This window comes from Equus caballus, chromosome 10 (genome assembly GCF_041296265.1).
Source record: "Equus caballus isolate H_3958 breed thoroughbred chromosome 10, TB-T2T, whole genome shotgun sequence".
In the NCBI taxonomy this organism is placed as follows: domain Eukaryota; kingdom Metazoa; phylum Chordata; class Mammalia; order Perissodactyla; family Equidae; genus Equus; species Equus caballus.
In genome coordinates, this window is record NC_091693.1 from 17595191 (window position 1) to 17614379 (window position 19189).

At 60.9% G+C, this 19189-nt stretch overlaps 1 protein-coding gene across 3 annotated transcripts; it reads left to right on the forward strand.

Annotated features, from left to right (window-relative positions):
- Positions 1-2770: 2770 nt before the first annotated feature.
- Positions 2771-19088, forward strand: NPAS1 (neuronal PAS domain protein 1). 3 transcript variants are annotated; one of them, XM_070223079.1, is made up of 12 exons: positions 2771-2904; positions 4000-4181; positions 4598-4833; positions 11043-11116; positions 11400-11489; positions 13183-13357; positions 14865-14980; positions 15154-15311; positions 15826-15932; positions 16659-16806; positions 17871-17965; positions 18501-19088. In XM_070223079.1, exons 2-12 carry the CDS (start codon positions 4060-4062, stop codon positions 18965-18967), a joined length of 1788 nt encoding a protein of 595 aa, XP_070079180.1. In that variant the 5' UTR covers positions 2771-2904; positions 4000-4059; the 3' UTR covers positions 18968-19088. The 3 variants fall into 3 exon arrangements, with proteins under 3 accessions (XP_070079180.1, XP_023505746.1, XP_070079181.1); XM_023649978.2 differs by lacking the exon at positions 2771-2904 and having other exon boundaries at positions 3938-4181; XM_070223080.1 differs by lacking the exon at positions 2771-2904 and having other exon boundaries at positions 3938-4181; positions 16706-16806.
- The last annotated feature ends 101 nt before the right edge of the window (positions 19089-19189 follow it).

Sequence of the window (19189 nt, forward strand, 5' to 3'; positions counted from 1 at the left end):
TTACACACAGGGATGGCGAGGCACTGGGAGATGAAGGAAGCGGCCCAAGCTCACACAAGTGGAGCCAGATTTAGAACTTGAGCCCTTGCATCACATGCCCTCCACCTGCCAAGAGAGAAGAATGAAAATGTTTAGATCCCCCCAAACACACACACTCTTACACGTACCACCCCCATGCTCTCAGAACCCACCAAAATCTTACCCCTCTCCTTGATTTCCCCTAGCGACAGGGAGCTCACCACCTCCAAAAAGCACACACTGTTCTTCATCTCTTCCACCCAGGCTGCTCTGGGAGCACTGGGGCCTCAGGGCTTTGACTGGGGAGCCTCTTCAGAACAGAGGAAGGCCAAGGAGAGCCGGATGCAGCTGAGAGGTGGCCAGGCCAGGCAGGGGGGATGGGAGATTTGACCACAAAGGTCTCAGCATCCACAGCCCCAGGATCCCCTACCGGCTCCCTCCCCTCCCGCTTCCGGCCCCAAATGGCAACTGCTCCCTGCTTTGCCTGACCTGGGGTGCTGCACCCACCCTCGTGGGTCCCCCCAAACCTTTGTTAAAAGCCTTTACCAAACGCTCCTCGGTTACCCACTGCAGCACCCCAGCTCCCTCCTCTGGGGGTGCGGACATCCAGGGCAGCCCACCCATTTCACAGATGGGAAACTAAGACCCCCAAACAGTGTCTGGGTGAGTCTCAGCGACTCCACGAGTGGTGGTCAGAGCATGTGCGTCCGGGTCCAGGAGGGTGTCTGCATCCAGGATGTTGACGATCGTATCCAGCATATTTAATGCCAGGCTCGCTCTCAGCTTGAGATGGCGTAACTCAGCGGTTTTTGAGCTTTTTGGTCTCACGACTTCTTTCCATTCCCAGGGAAGACTGAAGAACTTTGATTCTGGTTTTATAAGCCACATCAGAAACTAAAACTGAGAATTTTTTAAGATAATGTTATTTTTAAGTAGCAATAATAAACCCAGTACAGGTTAACATAAATAATGTAATTTATGAAAAATATATTTTCCAACACAAAACATCCGAGTGAGAAGAGGGCCATTACTTTACACTTTGGCACATCTCCGGAAAGTCCGGCGCGACGGAAGCCAGCTGGATGCCCTGGCTGCTTATGTGTGCAGCGTGTTGCGACATCGAATGCCGTGCAGCCTCTGGAAAGCTCCGCTGGGCAGTCACGGGTGAATGAAAGGAAAAAAGCAGAAAACATTTCGGTATGGAAATTTGACCTAGCAGACCCCTGAGAGGGTCTCAGGGTCGCACTTTGAGAACTGCTGGCTGCCCTTACTCAGCGCTGACAACAGTGCTATGAGGTGTGTGCTGGGATCAAATTATCCTCACGTTACCAGAGAGAAACCTGAGGCCCAGAGAGGTGAAGTCACTTGCCCAGAGTCACACAGCAGTGAGTGGCAGAGCTGCAATTTGAACCCCAGCAATCAGGCTCTTAACCTGGACAAGATCAGAGTGTGTGCAATCCTAAAGAAATTGCACAGGATGAGTGCACATCTCAAGGCCCAGCCTGGCGCCTGCCTGGGCCACACAGCCAGGAAGCAGTGTCAGGACACATCAGTGTGGTCTGAGCTTGAATCCCTACTCTGACGCCTTCCCAAGTCTCTCTGGGGATAAAGAGGGAAATATTATTGGCCAAGAGACCATCATGACCCAGCTATCTAGTCGCTGCGTGCCTCAGTTTCCCTAACTGTAAAATAGGTTTAGTAATGGAGGCCAGCTCAGAGCCAGAGAGGATTCACGGAACACAGCGATCCCTACTTGTGAAGCGCGGTTATCGGGCGCGGGGTTAAGCGTGTTCCTATCAGCTGGGGCACACGGCTGTTCAGAGGTGTATGCCTCAGTTTCTCCATCTGTGCAACCCGAGGCGGAGCCCCCGCCTACCCGCCTCTCTGAAGACATCCGTTGCAATGGGGTCTCCCGGGGGCGTTTAAGCGCTTGGAGACCCCCACGCCAGGGCTGAAGGGGCTTGGGAGGGGGATGGGGGACCTCCCATCAGAGTGGGGAGGGCCTGGCTCGGACGCCTGGGTCCCCTTTCTGGGTGGGAGGCGCTCCAACCCCCGAGTTCCTATTGATGAGTTAATGCGGAGCTCGGATGTCAGGCTTCCGGTCCCTGCGGTGTGTGTAGGGGGCGGTGAGGGGGTTGAAGATACGACCCCAGGACCCTGATCTCTGCAGTTCCTCCTCGCATGTCTGTGTCCCGGTCCCTGAGAGGCCCGGATGCCAAATCCTGGCCTTGTACAGGAGGGTGGGCTTGGGTGCGGGGTCCCCTCCTTGCCCGGGGCGGGGGGGGGGGGGCGTACTGACACCCCGAAGTTAGAGGAGGGTCTCGCACTCCTGGACTCGCGTCCTGCATGGGGCACTGCCGTCTGGGCCTCCGCCCCTGGGGGGCGCTCGGGGTGGATGCCTGCCTGGCCCCCGCGGGGTCACCGGCTTCCCTTGGGGCAGCTGGGGCGCCCGTTCCTCCCGATGGGGTGCAGTTAGTGCCCGGACGCCGGGTCACCCTCTCGGGGTGGGCAGGCTCCGACTCCGAGGTTCTCTTCCTGGGGGGAGGGGGCTGGGCCCCCGATGCTGCCGGGGGTTTACGGGACTCGGACCCCAGGCAGCTGGGGACTCCCGGGCCGGGAACCCCCAGACCAGGCGGGCGGGGCGGAGGCTCGGTGGGCGGGGCGGGGCCGAGGGGGCGGAGGCTCGGGGGCGGGGCTCCCGCAGGCCACGCCCCTGCCCGCGCTGTCCGCGCGTCTCCAAGTCCGCGAGGCCGCCGTGCGCGCGGGGACCGGAGCGCCACGGCCCGCGCGCCCCGCCGAGCCCCGCCGGCCCCGGAGTCTATGGGGCCGCCCCTCTGCGCCGCCTGGCTGGCCCCACGCCGCGCCCGGAGCCCGCCCCGCGACCAGGTAACGAGGCTGAGGGTCCCGCGGTGGGGGGCGCTGCCTGGAGGCTGGCAGGAGGGGACGGGGAACTCCTGGGTCCTACAGCAGCAGGGGCTGGAACTCCAGCGTCCTGGGGGCCAGGATATCAGAACGCCTGCATCCCGAGGCCGGAGGATGGGGTACTCGGAGGTTTGGGGGATCCTGGAGAAATAGAGGGCAGGGCACTTGGACGCCAAGGTCTAGGGCATCTGAACACCTGGTTGGGGAGGCTTGGGGGCAGCCTGGATCCTGGGGGCGGTGGGTGGGGGAGAGGGCGTCCTGAATGCCCAGGCCTGGAGAAATGAAGCCTAACTGAACACGTTCCTGGTTCTGGGGCATCTGGACACCAGGACACCTGGGTCCGGAGTGTCGGGTCCATCTGGGGGCGTCCTCGGGCGGAGGCTGTGGCCGCTGCGTCGGGGCTGTGGCTCCCACGCCCGGGTCTTCATGGTGGAAGTTGTGGTTGCGGAGATTTGGCGGCCGGGACACGTGGCGCCACCCCCGAGGAGATGGGGGTGGCCCTTGGGCAGAGCCTGGGGTGGGGTCCCTGCCCTCTGCCCTCCGACCTCATCCCTCGCCCAGCCTGGAAAATAGGCGCACCGCAGATGCGGGGCCCCGGGCTCTCAGGATGGGCTTGCGGGGCGGACCCCCGGGGCAGAGGGCTCTGCGGGCTGGCGCGGGGCGCGCCCGGGCCCAGCGAGGCGCCCGCCCCCCGCCCGGCTTGGGCATGCTTGGCACGCAGCGCGCGGGCCGCCCGGATCCGTATGCGCGCCGCGTGCGCCTATTGGTATGCGGGAGCCGGCCCGGCGCGGGCGTGAGGCGGGCGCGCTGGCGGGCGGCGCGGGGGAGGCGGCGGCGGGGCACGTCCTCGCCCCGCGCTGCGCCCGAGGCCCAGCTGGAGTGAGCTGCAGGCTCTGGACCCGGGCCTGCAGGGAGGGGAAACTGAGGCACTCTCCAGCCGCCCCCCCCCACCCCCAGCTCCTTGCTGCTACCCTGAGCTGCGCACGGGCCTCAGTTTCCCCACAGGTCTCCCGGAGGCCCCCTCGGGCCATGAGCGCGTCTGGCTCCTTCCCGCTGCAGGAGACGCGGATCTCGAGGCCCGCAGGCTGCTCCGGGCCCGTCTGAGCGGTCCCCGCGGCGATGGCGGCGCCCTACGGCGGCAGGGGCTGCGGCGGCGAGGTCAAATGCGGGGGAGGTCGTGGCGGCAGCATCGCCTGGGACTTTCTGCCGGGGCTCATGGTCAAGGCACCCCCGGGACCCTGGTGAGCAAAGCCCCGCCCCTGGGTCATGGCCCCGCCCCTCGATCTTGGCCTCGCCCCCCAGGAGGTGTCCTGGGAGAATTCCCACTCACTTTCTGCCCCGCCCCTCCGGAGACTACACCCCTTTCTGTCCCCGTCCCCGTTCTCACCCGATGTCCTGTAACCCCCCCTTCCTGGGAATTCACACCCAACACTCAATCTCCCCCTCTGCCTCCTGTGCCCCAGAATTGACACCCAAGGTTCTGTCTCCACGGCCCGGTGTAGAGTCCCCACTCAGCTTCTGCCCCCACCTCCAGAGTATTGAATCCACTGCCAACGTCCCGTCCCGTCCCCGAGGCCCCAGGAGGCGGGGCTCGCCCCCAGGACCCGGACCCCCCATCCCGTGCCCGGCTGACGCCCCCTCCGCGCCGCCCGCCCAGCCTGCAGGCGCAGCGCAAGGAGAAGTCCCGGAACGCGGCGCGCTCGCGGCGCGGGAAGGAGAACCTGGAGTTCTTCGAGCTGGCCAAGCTGCTCCCGCTGCCCGGGGCCATCTCGAGCCAACTGGACAAGGCGTCCATCGTGCGCCTCAGCGTCACCTACCTCCGCCTGCGCCGCTTCGCTGCGCTCGGGGCGCCGCCCTGGGGGCTGCGGGCCGCGGGGCCGCCGGCCGGCCTGGGTGAGTGCGCGTGCGCGCGCGGGGGAGGCGGGGCGGGGGCTCCCCGCGCCATCCCTCGCTCAGCTCCTTGATCCAGGGGGACCACCGGGTTTCGAGCGAGTCAGACCTTTCGCGGGTCCCTATCGGGTCGCTTCTGGTCTCCAAGCCTCAGTTTATCCATCTGCAAAACGGGTGCACAGAGTAGGGAAGATTCCAGGAATTCTGGCCTGAGCGAGGGCCTGGCCACGGCCGAGATCCCGCCACTAGGAAATACTCTTATTTTTATCAGAGGAGATGAATTATTATTATCCCAAAGGAGCCCCGCAGCGCCCTGGGCGGGCCGGAGGGGACCGGCTGAGGCCTCCCGCGCACTCAGCCCGGAGGGGCGCAGAGGGAACCCAAGGACTCGAGTCTGCGCGCACCGTTCGTTCGGGAAAGCCGGGGTCAGAGGCCGAGTGGTGACCCCGGGCAGGACGCCTCCCTTCTCTGGGGCTCATTTGTGACATGGGAATGGTGACGAAAGCTCCGCTCCGGGGGCTGAGAAGCGGCTCCCCCGGGTGATGGGCGTAAAGCCCCTGGACGTGCCTGGTGCAGGGCAGGCGATGGATGTGCGGGACCCCGGGGATCGATGGTCACCTTGTGGAGTCGTGGGGCTGCGGTTTATGGGCATCTGCTCTGTGCCGGCGTCCGTGCTGAGCCCTGGGGCCCCGGCAGGAAGCGAACTAGAGGAATGTGCCGGCCCCGGACAGGCCGCCATCCTAGGGCCCAAGACACAGCAACGAAATAAACAAAGAAATACAATTTGTCATCCATAAAAATTATAGAATATGTAAAACACAGATATATATAGAGACTTCCCCTTTTATTATTATTCAGACGTTCTTATTGATAGATACATGCAAGTGTGATATTGTCAGTCGAGTTCATGTATTACTGCTTCGTTCTTATTTCTAGAAGACAGTGAATAGTGTTAAGCTGAGGTCGCAGGTGACAGGGACCAGGTACCCCAGGCCACTCCCCCCCCCCCAGAAGAAGGGGTGTCCTTAGGGTGGGGTTGGAGGGGCTCCAATTCCCTCTGCCCCGGTCCCAGAGGGGAGAGGGAGAGAAAATAGCATTGATTAAGCTCGCAATAAATCACCATTTAAATTTAAATAATCCGGCTTCCCAGGCGGTAATTAGGCGAATTGACTGGCGCCGAGAGAATGCGGCATTAGTCGCTGATTACTGTCATTACCGCGAACAACATGTGTGCCGGCGGGGGGACAAACAGCTTGTCTATTGTCCCTGAGCCGGGGGAGGGGGTGGGAGAGCCCCAGGGAGCCCCCCCATTGCCTGGATGGGTAACTGGGGGGCAGAGGCTCAAGGCCCAGCGCTGAGGCCATGGCCACCGACTTCATGGACCCCCTGCCCGCGCCCCGGACTCAGGGGCAGGTCCTGTGTGGACGCCCGCCCGCCCCTGCCCGATTATGAAATCGTGGGGTTCTGCTGCTCTACAGGACCCCCAACAAGAGGCCCAGAGCCTGATTCCGTAGTTCAGATGGAGAAACTGAGGACAGCGGCTCCCTGAAGTCAGATAGCAGAGGAGGGAGCCCCATGTCCTCCTCGATAACATGCATGGCAGCCACGGCTGAGCCCTGTAGACAAACTGACTCACTTAATCCGCTCAAAACTCTTCGGAGGGAGGCAACGTTAGGATTCCCATTTTATTGAAGTGGAAAACTGAGACCCAGAGAGGTGAAGCTGTTTGCCCAAGATCACAAGGCCAGGAAGGGGCCCGCTGAGCTTTCAACTCAGGCGGCCTGGCTCCAGGGTCTACCTTCTCAACGATCATACCTGGCACGTTCATAGGTCTCCAGGGATGGGTCCTACCTGGCAGGTCTGGGCCTCTCTCGGGGCCTCAGTCTGCCATCTGTAAAACAGCACAACAGATGTGAGAGGCTAGCCCTGGGCCTCTGAGTCAGGGGAGGAGACAGCCTTGGTCTCATATCAGCGTTGGTTATTCATTCAACAAACGCCCATTGAACACCTTCCCTGTGCCAGGCGCTGTCCTGGGGACAGAGCAGGGAACAGCGCAAAGCCCTGCCCTCGAGGGTGGGCCTACAAACCCTGCATGGCAGGTCCCCTGCCCCCACCTCCCTGCTGTCATCTGTTCCACCTCTCACCTCTTCCAACCACCCACACATGCTGGCCACCTTGCATTTCCCCAGAGAAACGTGTGCGTTCTCTACCCCAGGGCCTTTGCACGTGCTGTGCCTCTGCCAGGAACTCCCTTCCTTCTGAATGTCAGCTCTCCAGTGAGGCCTTCCCTGACCACTCTGTGAAAAATGACAACGCCCCCCCCCCCCCCAGCACCTCCTGTCTTCCTTTCCCACCATCTTTCCATAGCACTGACCGGCATCGGACACCAGACACTATATAATTCTTCTCTCTCTTGTTTATTGTGTGTCTCCCTCAGCACCTTGTCCCTGAGCCTAGAATCCTGCCTGGGCACAGTGAGGACTCAGTTCGCCAGCTGAGTGACTGGAATGGAGTGTGTGTGTGTGGGGGGGGTGACATCTTAATTCACAGGTCAGGCACTGGCTCTCTGAGGAAGCGACCTTGGAGCCAAGACTGGAAGGAAGTAGGGAGCCAGCTCTGAGAAAAGCTGGAAGAGCCGTACAGGCAGAGGGAACAGCAAGCACAAAGGCCCTGAGGCAGGCAGGAATCAGCTTGCTGGGAGCAGGACACAGGCTCGAGGCCAGGGGTCTGCAGAGGAGTAAGTGAGGCGGGCAGTGGTCGCCGGGGCTGGTCCTGCAGGGCCTCACCGGCCATGGTGAGGCCTTGGCTGTCACCCCAAGAAAAACGGGAACGGAGGGGCTGGGGGTGGGGGTGGAAGCAGGGAGCCCAGTGAGGAGGCAGCTAGACCCGGGTGGGGACCAGCCGTGGGGTGAGAGGTGGCTGGAGTCTGGCGATGCAGGGAGGGCAGAGCCCATGGGACTCAGGAAAATGGACGTGGGTGCAGAGAAAGAGCGGGGCCCAGGGGGACAGCAGGGAGCTATCTGGAAGGGTAGAGGCGCTCCGAGGTCACCCACAGAACACCGGTAAGCAGAGAGTGAGGACTCAGGAATCAGGGACCTACTGTGTGCCACTTACGGGGGAACCCGGTCTGCTCTGTCGCTAGACCCATTGTACGGATGAGGCTCAGGAAAGTGGAGGCCGAAATGCCCCCTGCGGCCCGCAGACCTGCTCCCCGGGAGCGAGGCACTCCCATCACAGTGGCCGGTCCCCTCTCAGACTCCCGAAGGGTGACAGAGTCCCAGCCCTTCATCCCCACGATGCCCGTCAGCATGTCGCTCGGGGCCATGGAGAAGGAGAGGAGAAGAGGAGCCCCCTGAGGCCCGGGAGAGGCTCGGGTTCGCCCCTCTGCCTCTCGGCCCCCGCCGTGTGTAAGGGACGGTGACACTAGGACAGCTTCTCTTCTCCAGCGGAGTCGGGCTGGATAAGAAACTCAGACAGTGTTTGTTGAATGAGTGAGCGAGGGTTGGGGTCTGGACGTGAGGAGGGGGCAGATCGGGGAGCCGTGAAGAGCCACCGGCTGGATTTGGGGGCCAGAGGAGGTGGGAGGCTGGAGTAAGAAGGGGCATCAGTCAGGGGTGGGGACGCACCCGGGCCCCCGCGGAGGGGGACCAGCAGGGCTGAGCCTCCCCTGCGCCCCCACCCGACGTGCCCATTAGCGCCGTTAATTGCAGCCTGTTCAGCCTGACCTGGGCTGATCCTGCGGGAGGGAAAATGAAGGAATTAGCAAAAATGACAGGGGAAAATTGCGACAATTAGCGGGCGGCATTGTTCCCGACTGTCACCCGGCTGGTTCGCGCTGCATCTCGGGGGAGGGTCCCCATCCACCCCCCCACCCCACACCGCGGGTTATTGTTCCTGGAGCTCCGGCGGGGGTGGAAAAAGGGTGCGCACAGCCGGGAGGATGTGGGGGGCGGGTGGCTCCGGAGAGGAGGAGGCGGGGCCTGGACCACAGGGGGCGGGGCCGGGGGTTCGCCGCCCGCCCGGTGTTTTGATGGCCCGGAAATAACAATAGTCATCACGCTATTAATACTGATCCCAGCAGCGCCTGCTGGGTGCCAGGCGGCCCTCGCTCTTCTGTTCCTTAAGCTGCCTGAACGCTCATCCCGCCCGGGAGGTCAGCGCCCTTAGCAAACCCGCTTGACAGAGGAGGAAACTGAGGCACAGAGAGGCCAAGGGACTGGTCCCAGGGCACACAGCTGGGGAGGGACAGCGCTGGGGCTGCACAACAAACCTGGACCCTTAGCCCTGCAGGAGCCAGGCACCTGGGGACCCTCCAGGTCATGGAGACCTCGCCCTGGCTCCCCGGTCTGGGCACAGGACCCCTTGGGGGGTCCTGGGTGGGAACAGGGTCCAGGACAACCTGGGCTTCCACCCAGCTCCAGCTCCAATGTCTGGAGCCCTCTGCTCCCAACTGAGGGGGCCTGGAGGGGGAGGGGGGTCGCTCTCTGCCTCAGTTTCCCCATCTGTCTTTCTCTGTATCTCTCTCTGTGTGTCTCTCTTCCTCTGTCTCTCCATCTCGTTATGTCTCTCTGGCTCTTTCTGTCTCTCTACCCCGTCTCGGTTTCTCTGTGTCTATGTATGTCTCCACCCCTATCTCTTTAAAAAAATTATTGAGGTAAAATTTATGTGGCATGAAATTCACCATTTTAAAGCACTCACTTCAGTGGCATCTCGTACAGTCACAATGTTGTGCAAGCATCGCTTCTATCTAGTTCCAGAACATTTCCACCACCCCAAGTAAAACCTCGGAGCCATTCGTAGTCACTCCCCAGACCCCCTACCTCTACCCCAGCCCCTGGCAACCACTAATCCGTGTTTTTCTCCATGGATTTCCCTATTCTGGACATTTCATATAAACGGTGTCACACACCATGTGGCCTTTTGTGTCTGGCTTGTCACTCAGCACAGCGTTTTCAAGGTTCATCCATGTTATCACACGGGTCATGGCTTCATTGCTTTTCGTGGCTGCATAATATTCCATTGTGTGGATGGACCACATTGTGTTTATCCGGTTGTCAGTTGATGGACATTCGGGTTGTTTCCACCTTTCAACTAAGAGGAATAATGCTGCCGTGGACACATGTTCACGTGCCTGTTAGAGCATCTGTTTTCAATCCTTTGTGTCTATACCTAGGAGTGGAATCGCCGAGTCATAGGATAAGTCTATGTTTAACTTACTGAGGAGCCACCAAACTGTTTTCCAGAGCGGCTGCCCCACTGTCCCTTTCCGCCGCTGACGCGTGGGGTTTCCCATTTCTCCCCCTCCTCGGCAACACTCTTCTATTTCTTTTTCCTGGTCTCCTGGTGGGTGTGAACCGGTCTCTCGTGGTTTGGATTTGCATCTTGCTAATGACTGGTGACGTCGGGCATCTTTTCAGGTGCTTCTTGGCCATGTGTCTGTCTTCTTTGGAGAAATGTCGACTCAAGTCCTTTGCCCATTTTTGAATTGGGTTGTTTTGCTTTCTGTTGTCGAGTTGTGACGTCCTTCTCTCTTTATCTAGTCCTTTATATCTCTCTGTGGGTCTCTCTGTCCATCTGTCTGTCTCTGTCTTGGTCTCTCAATGTCTCTCTCCCTCCCTCTCTGTCTGTCTGTCTCTCCGTTGGGTCTCCTGTCTGTCTGCTTCTCATCCTCCAGGTCTGAGCTCAACCTCTCCCTCCTTCCACAAGCCTTCGGCCATCCTTCTTTATCTCACGCCACCTACTCACTTCTCTGCGGCACCAGCCACCGCTGAGAATTCTCTCTTTGTTCGGTGCTTGTTGTTTACCTGCCCCTGGCCTGGGTGCCCTGTGAGGATAGAACCCGGCTGTCCCGGCCACCTCTGTCCCCAGCACCACTCAGCACAGGGCCTGGCGCACGGTCGGTGCTTGGAGAGAGTTTGCAGGATGAATGAATGATGAGTGAATGAATGAATCCCTTTCTGCACCTCCTGGTGTCTCTGTGTGTCTCAGTCTGTCGGTCTGTCTGTCCGGCCCAGCCTGCCCCTTCCATCCTTCCCCACACCCCTGGCCTCTCCCTGCCCAGGGCCCCCAGTGTCTCAAGCTGGCTGCAGGACCGGGGTGAGAAGAAGGAGATTTGGAGCCTGGCTCCCTGGGGGCCTGCGCAGAAGTGGGGGGGGGGGGGTGGTCAGCCAGACCGACCGGCCGCCTCACCCCACCCCTCCCTCTGCCCGCAGCCCCCGGCCGCAGGGGTCCCGCCGCGCTGGTCTCCGAAATCTTCGAGCAACACCTGGGAGGACACATCCTGCAGGTGGGTCCCTCCCTGCCTGCTGCTCCTTGCTGCCACCTGGTGGCCGCGTCCGGGAACAGCACCCTTTTCTCCAGCATCCATCCCATAGGGAGCCCCGGGACTGGGGGGCCGAATCCTGGGGCTCCCCCTCCTACCTGGCCCAGCCGAGGACCACCAAAGACCCTCCTCCCCCATCCCCAGAGTAATCCCTCCTAGGCGGAGATCCTGGTTTCAGAACCTCTTGCCACTTGCCGGCTGGACAGACGGATGCCAGGCCCTCCCTCCCTGTCTCTCCCCGCTCTAGTCCCTGGACGGCTTCGTGTTTGCCTTGAACCAGGAGGGGAAGTTCCTCTACATCTCGGAGACCGTCTCCATTTATCTGGGTCTCTCACAGGTAAGGGGCCGGCAGCAGGCTGCCCGGACTGGCTCGGCCACCAACTCCCCTGCCAGCCCGTGTTTGCCCTTTCTCTCCCGACCTCGCCATCCCAGCATGAAAACGGACTAGATCTGTGGCTCCCAAAGTGTGTTCCCTGGAACCCCACATGGCACCGAATATCTGGGTCCTCCCCACAGGCAGAGGAGGGTTATTAAAGTAACGGGTCAATTTGGAGAAAGCGAATGAGCAGAAAGACCAGTGTGGCAGGGAATGGTTGCCAAATGTACCACATTCACCAAAATTTTGATTCTTCTGACAATTTTAAAGGTTTACAGCAACTGGTATTGGAAGGGCTTGGGTTTGGCCAGCTTTGGAAGATTTTCTGTGGCATTTTGGTTGACTGGCTTTTGTTTTATCTTTGTTTCTGCCCCAGCTCCTGCAGCTGGTGGCCCAATGACAAAAGGAGGGCAGGGAGGGGCCGGCCCGGTGGCGCAGCGGTTAAGTTCGCACGTTGCCCTTCTCGGTGGCCCAGGGTTCACCGGTTCAGATCCCAGGTGCGGATATGGCACCGCTTGGCAAGCCATGCTGTAGCAGGCGTCCCACATATAAAGTAGAGGAAGATGGGCATGGATGTTAGCTCAGGGCCAGTCTTCCTCAGCAAAAAGAGGAGGATTGGTGGCAGATGTTAGCTCAGGGCTAATCTTCCTCAGCAAAAAAAAAAGGAGGGCAGGGAGAGATTAAAAGCCCCATCCCTGGAGTCCTGGCTCCCTGTGACATCTTAGGCCTTGCCAATCTATTCAACGCAAATTGCTGTCAGTTCTTATCGTTTTTACAAAGATTTTGGCGAATGGTAAATTTAGAAAATTTGATGTGTTGGTATTTGGCCTTTGTGAGCAGCTTTTCAGTGAGTCATGAGAGATTCCTGGAGGAGGAAGACTCTGAAGGAAGGGACATATGGACAAGAGGAAGGGAGGGCGGAAGAGTAGAGGAAAGGGTTTAGTGAGGGGAGGAGTTCAGAGGGGTGAGGGATAGAGGGAAGCCTGTGACCCCAAGCCCAGGGGCAGTGAAGACGTGGGAAGCATCTGGAAGGAGGGCTGTGTTCAGATGAGTAACTTGTGAAGATATATTGAGTAGGGACTGAAGACAAAAGACCAGTGAGGATGCTGGGGCGGGAACGCAGCGGGGAGAAGATGGGGGCCTGGACTGGGGGAGGCGTGGAGAGAAGGGGACTGCTGCAGGAGACCTGGGGAGTGAAACTGAATGGAAAAGTCTGTCTGATTAAAAGGTTCTAACTCTTTAACGAGTTCGAGAACCATTCCACTGCTGTGTCCTGAGTGCCATTCCTGTTGAGACGCCCTGTGATTCATTTCAGGGCACGCTTGTTTGCTTTAGGGAGGTGGGAGCGAGTAAGCAGGAGTTGGGCGAATGGAGGCTCTGACCTCCCCCATCCCAAGCCCTGCACGGCTCCTTCTTAATAGAGTAGGGGCAGGAAATACTTAATAATCACTGAGTTCAAAGTGGGAGGGCATGAGAAGAGCCTAAGTTTGTATCCTCCATGAAAAAGGTGAAAAAAAAAAAAAACCCTAAGAAAAACACAAGCCCGGCATGAAGCGCGCCTGCGCGTAGGCGAGTAAGTCTGAGGCGGAACCGGCGGGCGAGTGACTGCGCGCGCACCTCACCCGCCCCTTGCATTCCCCGCGGTGGCCGGCAGGTGGAGCTGACGGGCAGCAGCGTCTTTGACTACATCCATCCGGGGGACCACTCCGAGGTGCTGGAGCAACTGGGGCTGCGGGCCCCGACCCCCGGGCCCCCCACTCCGCCTTCCGTCCCCTCCTCTTCCTCCTCGTCCTCCTCGTCTTCCTCGCTTGCGGATACCCCCGAGATCGGTAATTCCAGGGGCCCCCAAAGAATGAGGTCTGAGGGGACACCGGGTCCGCTGTATCCAGCTGTTTCATTTAGACAAAAACTGCTCTCGTTAGAGTTGTGCAAAGCGAATTTTCACAAAATGAGTCAAAGTCTAAACTGAGGCAGGAAGATTTGGCTCCCTACAATTGCCGAAGCTCCCTAAGATTGCCCACCCAAGATCTGAGCTTTAGAAAGACCCCTCTGGGGGTCAGCCCGGTGGCACAGCAGTTAAGTACCACATTCCGCTTTGGCTGCCCGGGGTTCGCCGGTTCGGATCCTGAGGGCGGACATGGCACCGCTTATCAAGCCATGCTGTGGCAGGCGTCCCACAGAGAAAGTAGAGGAAGATGGGCACGGATGTTAGCTCAGGGCCAGTCTTCCTCAGCAAAAAGAGGAGGATTGGCGGCAGATGTTAGCTCAGGGCTAATCTTCCTCAAAAAAAAAAAAAAAGAAAAAGAAAAACCCCTCTGGCTGCTGAGAGGAGGGTGCCTGTGCTTGACAGATGGAACCAGACTTTGGTAAAGAACAATAACAACGCTTGCAGGGCATTTACACGTGCTGTGCCTTTAATACATAATTTCATGAATCCTAACCCCAGCCCCACAAACCAGGAAGTATTACTATCTCCATTTTTCAGAGGAGGAAACTGAGGCACAGCACAGAGAGGTTAAGTTAATTGCCCCAGGCCACACAGCTATAAGTGGTTGAGTTGGACTCCAGCCCAGGTCTGTCTGGCTCCAGGGTCTGTGCGTCTAACCCTCCTTTCCCCTGGAAAATTCCAGAAACACCTGGGCTATCAGCAGTGCTGGCAAGCCTGGGAGATGTTTGTGACACGTACAGGACTGTCAGGGAGGGCGACTGCGTTTGCACCTAAGTTTGAGGCCCAGGGTCATCTGCGTGTGAGCGTGTTTCTAAGACGGTATCATGGGTTTATGGACTAATCTGTATTCTTGAGTGTTATTTGTCGCTATACCCTGAGCCCTTGATCTGTGCCCAGCTGGGGACACAGTCGTGACAAGAGCCCAGCTGCCCCCCGCCCCCAGGGCTCACAGTCCAGTGGCGGAGACTGACCCGTCCCCAGACCCTAGCGACCCAGAGCGGCAGGGCTGGGATGGGAGACCCGAGCGGGAGCGGCCGACCCAGCCTGGCGTTAAGGAGGGCTTCTTGGAGGAGGGGACGTCTGACCTGAGACCTGGAGGTTGCAGGACACCAAATTTTTAGGCCACCCTGAGGAGCTAGGCTTTCTCCCAGAAGTCCTAGGGAGCCATGGCAGGTTCAGAGCAGCGGAGGGACAAGGTCAGGCCCGAGCTTTAGAAAGACGCGGCTGGCCGGCTGCTGCTGGGAGCGGGGGTTAGTGGACAAGGTGAGTGAGTTTGTCGCTGAGCAGCTGAGGCCGTGACCCCGTTTCTGGCTGGCTCTGCGGGGGGGGCAGGGCGGCCTGTGTGCTCCCTCTTGGGGACCCCACAACCGCCCTCGCTCTCCCCCCAGAGGCCAGCCCCGCCGAGGGGTCCCCCTCCTCCGGGGTCCAGGAGCGCTCGTTCTTCATCCGCATGAAATCAACCCTCACCAAGAGGGGGCTGCACGTCAAGGCCTCGGGGTACAAGGTGGGTGCGAGCTCGTGGCCGCGGCCTCGGACCCCCACGTCCCCTCCCCGCCCAGGAACGTCCTGCATTCCTGCCAGCTCTGTCCCGGGGCCCCAGCACCTGAGGGGGACAGCCGGAGCCCGGCCCGGCCAGACCGTGGTCCTCCGGCCCCTGGCCACGCCCCCCGCCCGCAGGTCATTCACGTGACCGGCCGCCTCCGGGCCCGCGCGCTGGGGCTGGTGGCCCTCGGGCACACGCTGCCCCCGGCGCCACTGGCTGAGCTGCCCCTCCACGGACACACGATCGTCTTCCGTCTCAGCCTGGGGCTCACCATCCTTGCCTGTGAGAGCAGGTACCGGGGTTGGGGGCCGAGGCGGGCGGACGGGGGAGCCCCGGTCTGTGGGCTGGGGCACTGGGGAGCCATGGGAAGCGGCAGAGCAGCGGAGGACCGGGGGTGACCGGGAGAGGGGGCGGGGGCGGGGCCTGTGGGGATGGAGGAGGGGCCGGGCCCTCCCTTCCGCAGAGCCCCTTGCTCTCTGGGCTTCTCCAGTCTCCATCTCTCATCGTCTCTCTCCCGCACCACGCGGTGGGGAAAATTACCTAGTGAGATGGTGCCCACGCTCTGAGCCCCCCCGGGGTGCTGGGCCACCCCACGCCCAGGAGTGCCATGTGCTTGAGCGCCCATAGCCACCCTCTTATTGTAAATATTCTAGCGCCCCTGCTACAGAGGGGAAACTGAGGCCCAGAGCACTCCAGGGCAAGGGTCTGGACCCTGGGTGTTGCTGGAGCCAACTCTGTCTCTCTCCCCGACCCCCTGGTTTCGGACCCCTCCTCCCCGCCTCTCTCTGTCACCCCCCTGCCCTCAGAGTCAGTGACCACATGGACCTGGGGCCCTCGGAGCTGGTGGGCCGCAGCTGCTACCAGTTCGTCCACGGACAGGATGCAGCCAGGATCCGCCAAAGCCACCTGGACCGTGAGAACCCCTCACCCCAGACCTGAGGACGCCCACTGCCCCACTCCCTGGAAGTCCTTCTTCGGGGCTGACCACAGCCCCTCCTGCTGCCGACTCCCGGGCTCAACTCAGCACAGGAAGGGCAGCGAGGAGAGCAAGCAGCAGCTCGGGATATGGGTGGGATCAGGGGGACTTACGGGACCCGGACCACCCTCACAAACGCAGGGGCCTTGAGCCACCCACCTCTGCCTTTCTGACTCGGCCTCTGTCTCTGTCCCTCCTTTTGCCTTTCTCTCTTCTCCCCACGGTCTCCCCTGTCTGTTCCCGTCTCCCCGTCTCTCTGCACCTGTCTCCCCATCTCTCTCTGCACCTGTCTCCCCATCTCTGTGTCCCCATCTCTCTGCACCTGTCTCCCCATCTCTCTCTGCACCTGTCTCCCTATCTCTCTGCACCTGTCTCCCCATCTCTCTCTGCACCTGTCTCCCCATCTCTCTCTGCACCTGTCTCCCTATCTCTGCACCGGTCTCCCCATCTCTGTGTCACCATCTCTCTGCACCTGTCTCCCCATCTCTCTGCCTGTGTCCCCGTCTCTCTGCACCTGTCTCCCTGTGTCAGCCCGTCCTCTCTGCCCATCCCCTGTCCACCGCCCTCTCCCCGCCTGTCTCCTCTATTCACCTGTCTCTCTTTCTCTGACCATCTCGCCCCCACCCCGTCCCTCCGGTCTCCCTGGCCCTGGGCCGGGCGCAGTGCTGGACAAGGGGCAGGTGATGACCGGTTACTACCGTTGGCTGCAGCGCGCCGGGGGCTTCGTGTGGCTGCAGTCCGTGGCCACCGTGGCTGTGAGCGGGAAGAGCCCTGGGGAGCGCCACGTGCTCTGGGTCAGCTACGTGCTCAGGTGAGGGCTGCGCCCCACCCACCCCACAGCGGACTCGGAACCCCCTCCAGAAGATTCTGTCGGCTCTCCCCTCCTCAGGGTGGGGGCTCTTCAGCGAGGGCTTCTAGAAGAGGACAAGCCCGGAGGGGTTTGAAACATGAAGTGGAAAAGGGGGACTGAGAGGAAGTGCCTGGAGGTGGGACGTGCTGGCTTGCAGGTGGCAGAGAGGAGCGTGGAGGGAGTGACAGTCTCTCCTGGGGAGGCAGGTCCGAATCGGCCTCAGGTCTACACTGAGGGGCTGCATTTGATGTGGGGCACTGGGGAGCCATGGCAGGCTCCTACCAGGGGAGGGCCGCAGAGCAGAGCAACGGATGGAAAGAAGCTAGAGGTGGGAAGGGCATTCCAGGCTGAGGGCACAGCCTAGGCAAAGGCTCAGAGCAACCACCAACTGGTCTGAGGAAGTAAAGGGAGCACCTGAGGCTGCAGTAGCAGTGAGAGACGACGCTGAGGATGATGGCAGGGGCACCGGGGAGCCACGGAGGGTTTCAGGCTGCAAGAGTCACAGTCAGATCTGCTTTTTGGAGAGACCTCCTCCAGCCGCCACGAAGAGGGACATCTAAGGGACAAGGCAGGGGCTGGGGGACCAGCGAGGACGGGCCCGTCCTGGGAATGCCCAGCAGTACAGGGGAGGAGGCGAGCCGCCCAGGTCTCCGGCTTCGCTGGGCCAGGATCTGAGCCTCTGAGAGGACAGCAGGTCTGGGAGAAGATGCTGAGGTCAGATGAGCAGGAGGTGCCCAGGGGGACACAGAGGTGGTGACATCCAGGGGGCCACAGGCTGCACAGGCCTGGCCTTGGGAGAGAGGGCCACGCTGGGCTAGAAGCCAGCTTGCAGTTTGGGGGTCCAGGGAGCAGGCCTAAGGCCTCAGGGTGGGGGCTCTACATTCACTGGCAGGGGAGGGGTCTACACCCACAGAGGGGGAGGGGAAGTCTACACCCACAAGACTGGGGGCAGGAGGGAGTCGACCCTCACCAGAGGCTGGGTGGCCCGGGACCCCTAACTCCCAACGCCATCTGTCCTGTCCCAGCCAAGCCGAGGGTGGCCAGACACCTCTAGACGCCTTCCAGCTTCCAGCCAGTGTGGCCTGTGAGGACACACCCAGCCCGGAGCCAGAGCCCACGGGTGAGCCCTACCTCCCACCCCAACCCCCGGGGGGCCCCAAGCGGCCTCTGGGGCCTGCGCTGTCCCATCTGGAAGCCACTAGCCACATGTGGCTATTTATGTTACAATTAAAAACTCAGTTCTGGGGCTGGCCCTGTGGTGTGGCGGTTAAGACTGTGTGCTCTGCTTTAGCGGCCTGGGGTTTGTGGGTTTGGATGCCGGGCACAGACCTAGCACCACTCGTAAAGCCATGCTGTGGTGGCATCCCACATAAAATAGAGGAAGACTGGCATAGATATTAGCTCAGAGCCAATCTTCCTCACCAAGAAAAAAAAAAAAAAAAACTCAGTTCCTCAGTCGTCCTCACCACATTTCAAGGGCTCAGTCGCCATCTGTGGCCAGTGGCTAATGTGTCAGACCGCACAGATATGGAACATTTCCACCCCAGCTGAGACCCACAGGTCCAGATGGCAGAGCACAGCTCCACTCCCCACATGGGAAGACTGAGGGCTGGGCATGAGCACACACAGCACCCTTTGCAATCTTTCTCTTCCAGAGCCGGAGCCTCCAGTGGGAAGGAAGCAGGCTGACCCCCTGGACAAGGATGAAGAGGCTCCCCAGACCCGGGGCAAGAGCATCAAAGTGGAGCCCGGCCCCGGGGAGACTAAAGATGCGGAGGACAGTGGGGACGAGGCACCAGCCAGCCACCCAGCCCCGCTGCGGCCTGAGTTCACCTCTGTCATTCGGGCAGGGGCCCTAAAGCAAGACCTGGTGCAGCCGTGGGGCCTGGCGTCCCCCGGAGACCCCCCGGCCGCCCTCCTCCACGCCGGCTTCCTGCCCCCCGTCGTCCGCGGCCTGTGCACGCCGGGCACCATCCGCTACGGCCCCGCCGAGCTGGGCTTTGTGTACCCACACCTGCAGAGGCTGGGCCCCGGGCCTGGCTTCCCAGAGGCCTTCTACCCCTCCCTGGGCCTGCCCTACCCGGGGCCCCCAGGCACCAGGGTGCAACGGAAAGGGGACTGAGGACTGGACAGCCACCTGCAGAGCTGGCCCCCAGGGGGATGGGTGGGGGCCTCCAGGGGACAGGAGACAGGGCTCTCGGCCCCAGCGGCCGATGCTGAGAATTAAACATCTGGTCCCCGTCTGTGGCTCGGTCTCTGGGGGCTAGGGAGCTCCTCTCTCCTTCTTTCTCCTTGGTGACTCCACCTGCCTGCCACCTCCCAGCCGTCTGTCCCCTCCCTCCTC

Excerpts from the sequence above, each read along its gene's own strand:
- NPAS1 (XM_070223079.1), top strand. The coding sequence starts at position 4,060 with ATGGCGGCGCCCTACGGCGGCAGGGGCTGCGGCGGCGAGGTCAAATGC. Across the intron at positions 4,182-4,597 it reads AAGGCACCCCCGGGACCCTG|CCTGCAGGCGCAGCGCAAGG; the intron begins GTGAGCAAAGCC and ends CCGCCCGCCCAG. Across the intron at positions 15,933-16,658 it reads CCGCCAAAGCCACCTGGACC|TGCTGGACAAGGGGCAGGTG; the intron begins GTGAGAACCCCT and ends GGCCGGGCGCAG.